Here is a 7,500-nt window from a genome sequence, read left to right on the forward strand (position 1 = left end):
ATAAAGAGAAGAGGGAAAGAGTAAGATAGAGAGGAGAGGGAAAGAGTAAGATAAAGAGAAGAGAGAAAGAGTAAGATAAAGAGAAGAGTGAAAGAGTAGGGAGAGAAAAAAGGGATGTAGGATAAAAAGAGGAAAAGAGTAATTGAGATAAGGAGAAGAGTGAAAGAGTAAGTAAGGATAGAAAGAAAGGGAGGTAGGATAGATGGAAAGGGGTAAGAGTAAGAAAGAAAAGAAAAAAGGGGGGTAGGATAAAGAGAAGAGGCAAAGAGTAAGGAAAGAAAAGAGAGAGGTGGGATAAAGAGAAGAGGGAAAGAGTAAGTGAGATAAGGAGAAGAGTGAAAGAATCAGTAAGGATAGAAAAAAGGGAGGTGGGATAAACAGAAGAGTGAAAGAGTAGGGAAAGAAAAAGGGAGATAGGATAAAGAGAAGAGGGAGAGAGTAAGGAAAGGAAAGAGGGAAGTGGGATAAAGAGAAGAGTGAAAGAGTAAGTAAGAAAAAAAAAGGGATAGGATAAAGAAAAAAGGGAAAGAGTAAGTAAGGAAAGATAAAAGGAAAGTAGAGTAAAGAGAAAAGTGAAAGAGTAAGAAAAGAAAAAAAAAGAGAGGTAGATTTAAGAAAAGAGTGAAAGAGTAAGTAAGAAGTTAAGAAAAAAAGAGAGGTAGATTTCAGAGAAGAGTGAAAAAGTAAGTAAGGAGAGAAAAAAGGGAAGTAAGATAAAGAGAAGAGTGAAGGAGTAAGCAATGAAAGAAAAAACGGGAAGTAGAATAAAGAGAAGAGTAAAATAAAGGTAAGGAGAGAAAAGAAAGGGGGAATGTGTTATTTGGTTTGGTCTGAAATGAGGAAAATAAATATGATTATAAGTAAAGAAAGAAAATAGGGGGAAATACACCGACTGGGTCTAAAATGACATAGAAAATGATGGTTAAAAATGGAAACAAAGACAGGCAAAAAAAAAGGAAATTATGTAACTTGGTTTATTATAGAACAGAGGGAAAAAACAAGATTTAGAAGGTAAAAGTAAGGAAAGGAAAATAAATATGTTACTTAGTTTAGTGCGAAATAGAGAGTTAAAAATAAAAGTAAGAATGGGCAAAAAAAGTGGAAAATATGTACCTTGGTTCATTATGAAGCAGAGAAAAAGACAAGAGTTGAAAAATAAAAGTAAGAAAAGGAAAAAATGTTACTTGGTTTAGTATGACATGAAAAACAAACAAGAGTAAAAAAAAAGATATAAGCAAGTGAAAAAAGGAAAATTACATGTCCTGGCCTACTCTAAAATAAGGAAAAAAAACTGTTGTTGGTCTATAACAAAGAAAAGAGAAAAGAGTCCTTGGTCTACAATAAAACTCAGAATAGAAAAGCACACTACTTGGTCTACATGTAACATTCATTCGGGTAAAAAAGAAAAAAAAAGAAAAAAAAATACTCACCTCATTCGCCTCTCCTTAACGACTTACATTAAAGGAGGAAAAAAAAGAGTTGAATGTCTCGACGTCAACTTGGGAGAAAGGTACGTCCCTCTTCTCCTCCTTTCCTCTCCCTTATTCTCTTCTTCGCCCTTCCTCCTCCCCATTCTTCTCGTTTCGTCCTCCTTCCCCTTCTATTCTCCTCCTCCTCCTCCTGCTCTCCTCTTCTCCTCTTCTTCTTCTTCGCCACCCTCCCTTCACCTTCTTACCCCCTCCACTCCTCTTCCCCCTACCCCCTCTTCTACCCCTTCCCCCTCTTCCCTTCCTCTTCTTCCTCTCCTTCACGCCTCTCCTCCTTCGCCTTCTCCCCCTCCTCCTTCACCCTTCCCCCTCTTCCCTTCCCTTTCTTCCTCCCCCCTCCTTCCCCGCTTCCCCTTCTCCTCCTCTTTCCCCCTTCCCCTCTTTCCTTCCTTCCCCCTCTTCCCCTACATCCTCCTATTCCCCTTTCCTTTCCTCCCTCCCCTCATACAAGTATAAGGCAGTTGGTCTCCTCACTCTGGCGGCGGCGACTCTGTCTTATTGAGTTCAAGTTCCTCCTCTCTATATTCATGAGAAACACGACAGCTAGGGGAAAAAACTAGGGTGGAAAGGAGTCGACACCCGATCGAGCTAAGCGAATTTTTCCCCCAAAACAACTCGAAAAGCGCAGAGAGAGAGAGAGACATCGTCGCGAGAGTGATGGGGGAGGGGGGTAGAGGGGGTGATGGTGACGGGGGACGGTGGTAGAGGGGGCTGACGAGAGACGGGAGAAGGGGGTTGGGGGGACTGGTGACGGAGGAAGGGGAAGGGGGTAGAGGAATGGTTCGGAATCGCGGGGGAAGATGTATTAAAAGCTGTACTTGAATGGGTAGTGTGGGTGTAGGTAGATGGGTTGGTGGCTGATGGTGTGTATGTATGTGTACATGTTTGTATGTGAGTGTATGTGTGTCTGTGTCTGTGTTTCTATGTGTGTGTGTGTGCGAGAGTGTATGGGTGTGCGTGTCTGTCTGTTGTTCTATGTGTGTGTGGGTGTGGGTGTCTATGTGTCTGTGTGTATCTGTGTCTGTGTTTCTATGTGAATGTATGTATGTGTAAACTAAATATACCCCTAAGAAAAAACATTTTAATATTTACTACAATAAGAATGTTAACACTGTCATCTCCAGGCAAAGCACTTGCTTAATGAAATATTTACGATTTTGAGTGCAAAAAAATTAATGAAATATTTATTGTTGCCAAGCGCTTATTCCAAATACTTTTGATATAGTCTTAAGATTTTAGTTTTTTTCTATTTTTCTTTTTCAATGTGGTTGCATTCGAGTCTTCGTTTCGCCTTTGTTTTTGTTGTTATTTGGTTATTATTGTTGTCGTTGTTTTATAATTTCTTACTATAGGAAGGGGTGTTGAAGAGAGAAGAAAAGAGATGAAAATTAGGGAGAGGGAGGGAGAAAGCGAGAGAGAGAGAGAGAGAAAGAGAGAGAGAGAGAGAGAGAGAGAGAGAGAGAGAGAGAGAGAGAGAGAGAGAGAGAGAGAAAGAGAGAGAGAGAGAGAGAGAGAGAGAGAGAGAGAGAGAGAGAGAGGAGATGAGAAAGAGAGAGAGAGAGAGAGCTGGGATGGGAGAGAGAGAGAGAGAAAGAGAGAGAGACAGACAGACAGACAGAGAGACAGACAGACACAGAGAGAGAAATAAAGAAATACATATAGAAAGAGAAACAGAAAAAGAGACATACAAACAAAACAAACAAACCAATAACAAAAGAGCAGCGACGTATGAGTCCGAGAAGAGGCCGTCACAACCTCGGCTTTGTGTTTCGGGCAATGGGCGTCGAGGGACTAATTTAAGTTATTTAGGAAAATGAGTCGACATGGTACTCGGCCATTTTTCTTCTTCTGATTTTCTTCTTCTTTTTCTGCTTCCGTTTTACCTTATTCTTACTTTTCTTAGTCTTTTTCTTCTTCTATTGCTTCTTCATCTTATTATTATTCATATTTTCTTTTTTTCTCCGTCTTCTTCTTCATCTTTCCTTTTAGTTTTAATTGTTGGTGTTTCTGGCTGAGGGTGGACATTCTTAGGAAACAATCTATTTATCTATCTACCTATCTCTCTCTCTCGTGAAAATGAGAGAGAAACACACACACACACACACACACAAACACACAAACACACACACACACACAGAGAGAGAGAGAGAGAGAGAGAGAGGGAGAGAGAGAGAGAGAGAGAGAGAGAGAGAGAGAGAGAGAGAGAGAGAGAGAGAGAGAGAGAGAGAGAGAGAATCACTACGCAGCAGATGGGCATTTTTCATTTTTTTCTCTCTCTCTTTTACCAAGCAGTAGTTCCTCATCTCTCCTCCAAAATCATACGCAAACATGTGTTCTGGCAGAAATCAGGAAGAGAAATGAGGAAGGGAAGTGAGATAAAGAGAGGGAGATAGGTATAAGGAGAAAGATGGAAATGGTTGAGAGAGAAACAGAGAAAGGGAAAAAATAGATAAAGATGTGTTTATTAGGCATGGAATATAAAAAGAACATCTTTGATTTTGAATTAATTACATTCAAAACACATTAAAAAAAACAGCAGCAAAAAATAAGCAAATCACAACAAATCTACGAAACGCAAACAGATTAAAACAAGAGATTAAAAAAATACACATCTAAATACATACAAGTCAAATAAAACATCACGAAACAAATCAACCAAATGTTTAAAAAAATACATCTACACATATGATAAAGAAAAAAACCGTAAAAATACAAAAAAAAATAATAACTCTCACCCTTCCCGAACAGCTGTTCCAGTCGGCAGGCGTGGCTTTCATCGCAGGAGTCGTCGCCATCCTTCTCTCGTGCCTGGTGGAGCTGCCTCTTAGGACGGTCCTGGATGCGCTGCTGCCTTCTGAGGGTGAGTGCTTGGGGGGAGGGTGGAATAGGGTGGGAGGGGGAAGGGAGTGGATGGGGAGGGAATTTTGGTGGGAGGGTGGAGGGGAAGAGAGGGGGAGGGGGAGGGGGAATTAGGGTTGCAATGGGGAGGGTGGGAGTGTGGTGGTGGGTGGAATTGGGTGGGAGGGAGGGGGTGGAATTGGGTGGGAGGAGAGGGGGAGGGTAGAATTGGGTGGGAAGGGGAGGGGATGGATGGGGAGGGGGTTGGAGGATGGAATTGGATGGGAAGGAGGGAGGGGGAGGGGGTGGAATTGGTGGGAGGAGGACGGAGGTTGGAGGGTAGAGGAAGGAGGGAGGAATTGGGTGGGAGGGTGGAAGGTAGAGGCAGGAGAGTGGAGGGTGGAATTGGGGAGGGGGTCAGGGTGGTGGAGGGAGGGGTTAAAGAGATGGATGGGTGAAGTGTGGGTGGATGGATAGTGTTAAGGAGGCGGGGGATAGGGTGGAGGGTCGGTTAAAGGAGAAGAGTGAGGGTGAAGGGTGGATGGAGGGAGGGGTTGAATGGATAGGGTGAGAGAGGGATGAAGGGTACAGGTTGGAGGATAGTGTGGGGGGGTGGATGGATGGAGTTTTTGGATGCATTTTTAAAACTTAGATTGAAATAGTTTATCAGGTCGAGGTTGTTTGCAAATACTGCCGTATGCAATATTTGCAGTCTGACCGCGCTTTTTGGTGTGTTGGGTGGAATGGGGGAGGTGGGGGGTATGAGAGGTTGAGTGGGGTGGGGGGGGGTGGAGGAGGGTGAGTTAGGGGGAAGGGGCTGTCATGCCACTTACCTTGTGTATTTATTTATGTTTTGTTTTTGTTTTTTGAATCGGGAGAATAGAGAGAGGGTCTTATATTTGTTAGGTTTAATTAATCTTATTAATTAGATTAATTAGATCTTATGATTGTTACTTTTTTACGTATTTTGTTTATATTATTGTAACATTTTTTGCCTCTATCACCCCATATATCTATCACTTCTGTAATGCACAGACTCAACCACTCACAAGCAAGCACATACACAAATCCATATACGCACAAATACACAAATATTATCACACCCTCTTGAACACACTCTTGAACACACCCTCTTGAACACACTTAAACACACCCTCTTGAACACACCCTCTTGAACACGCCCTCTTGAACACACACTCTTGAAAACACACTCTTGAAAACACACTCTTGAACACACTCTTGAAAACACACTCTAGAACACACTCTTCAGCACACTCTTGAACACACTTGAACACAATCTTGAAAACACACTCTTAACCACACACTCTTGAACACACACAAGCAAACTCGTTCCCTCAAACACGTTCTCAAGTCCATTACTTAAAGGAAACTCAAACAGATGCCTAGATTCTCTTACCTTAATGGGTCGACCAAGTTCCTTTGATAATCGTAACTGTAACTCGATAGGAAGTCGGTTAAATTAATCAAATATTTAAATGATTGGTTGATAAAAGAGATATAAAAAATGCTCATATATTAAAGCTTGCCTTTAGAACCCGTTTTTCCCAACTTATTTACTACCCCTCCCTCCTCCTCATACTTACTCCCCCTTATCCATCCCCCCTCCCCCATTTAATCCCCCTCCCCTCCCCCCATTTACCCCCTCCCCTCCCTCTCCCCTACATGCTTACTCCCCTCCCCCTCCCTCTCCCCCACCTACTTACTCCCCTCCCTCTCCCCCACCTACTTACTCCCCCTCCCTCCTCCCCCCTCCTCATTTTACTCCCCTTCACCCCTCCCCTTTTGGATCTCTCCCTTTGTTATTGCTCGTACGTGATTCATGGGCGTCTTCGGCAATTAATTAGAAGGCCAACAGCCCCCTGGATCCTCAGACGACACGCCCCAGCGGGCCATTTGACGAGCGTCCTCCGGGGAAGAATGGGGTGTTTATCGTCCGTCGGAGGTTAAGTCTCAACCCTGATGGACTTTTCTGCTCGTTAGGACGCTCTCGTACCCTCTCTCGTGGCTCGGGGGGGGGGGGGTGAAGGGGGGTCCATTCTCCGGGGTTACCTATGGCTGGCTACCTATTTTGGGTTCCCTGTTCTGCTATTTTTTCTTCTCCTTGTTTACCTGTCTTCCTATTCTCTCTTCTCACTGGTTGCATATCGTGCAGCTTTCTCTTCTCTTTTGTTACTTATTCTGGTTTATTTATCTTTGATTGTCTATCCAGCTATTCTCTCTTCCCCTTGGTTACCTATCCTGGTTTTACCTACCCTGGGTTACCTATCCTGAGTTACCTATCCTGGGTTACCTACCCTGGCTTTACCTATCCTAGGCTACCTATTCTGGGTTACCTATCCTGGGTTACCTATCCTGGGTTACCTATCCTGGGTTACCTATCCTGGCTTTATCTTTCCTGGGTTACCTCCTCTGGCTTTACCTATCCTGCTATTTTCCCTTCAGCCTCCTCTCTTCTAAACTACATTTCTGTCTACCTATCTGTCTGTCTATCTGTTTATATATGCATCTACCTGTCTATCTGTTTATCCTTCTATCCTTCCTTGCTCCACTTCTCCTATCCTTCACCTCCTGCTTTAATCTAACTATCGTGCTACCTTCCCTTAGTCTTCTTCTCCCTGGTCGACCCCCCCCCTGTCATCCCTCCCTGACTCTCCCTCTCCCCTGATTTCCTTCCCAAATCCCTCCTCTTTGATTGTCCGCTCCTTTGATCCTTCCCTCCCCCCCCCTCCTCCTCTCGTCCTTCCCTTCCTTTTCCGCTATACCCCCTCCTCCTCCGTATCTTCATTACCCTCCCCTGCCTCAATGCACTCCCGCTCCCTCAGCACCCCACTCTAGTCCTACCCCCTGCTCCTGCCCTAATGCTTTCCCCCTCTTCCCTCCCTCCCTTCTCCTCAAACCTGCCTTACCCTCTCCCCTCAATTCTCTCCCATGGCCCTCCCTGAACTCGCTCTACCTTCTTCCCCTCCGTCCCCTCCCTTCCTGTCCCACCCCACCGCTCCCCCGCCCTCTCCCGCCCTCCCTTCCATCCCCTCCCCTCCTTCTCCCTCCCTCCCCGTTCTCTCCCTCCTCCCCTCCACCCCCTCCCCGCCCTCTCCCTCCCTCTCCTCCCCCGCCCTCCATCAGCTCCCCTGCCCTCCCATGCCCTCAACCTCCC

General features: G+C 44.7%; 1 protein-coding gene across 1 annotated transcript in view; it reads left to right on the forward strand.

Moving 5' to 3' along the window:
- LOC113822464 (nose resistant to fluoxetine protein 6) overlaps positions 1-7,500 on the forward strand; it is a 30,933-nt gene that overhangs the window by 22,791 nt on the left and 642 nt on the right. The window contains exon 15 of the mRNA XM_070145030.1: positions 4,236-4,347. Within this exon, the coding sequence (XP_070001131.1) occupies positions 4,236-4,347 (112 nt within the window). The remainder of the gene's footprint in view (positions 1-4,235; positions 4,348-7,500) is intronic.

Source organism: Penaeus vannamei, chromosome 33, assembly GCF_042767895.1.
Source record: "Penaeus vannamei isolate JL-2024 chromosome 33, ASM4276789v1, whole genome shotgun sequence".
Lineage (NCBI taxonomy): Eukaryota > Metazoa > Arthropoda > Malacostraca > Decapoda > Penaeidae > Penaeus > Penaeus vannamei.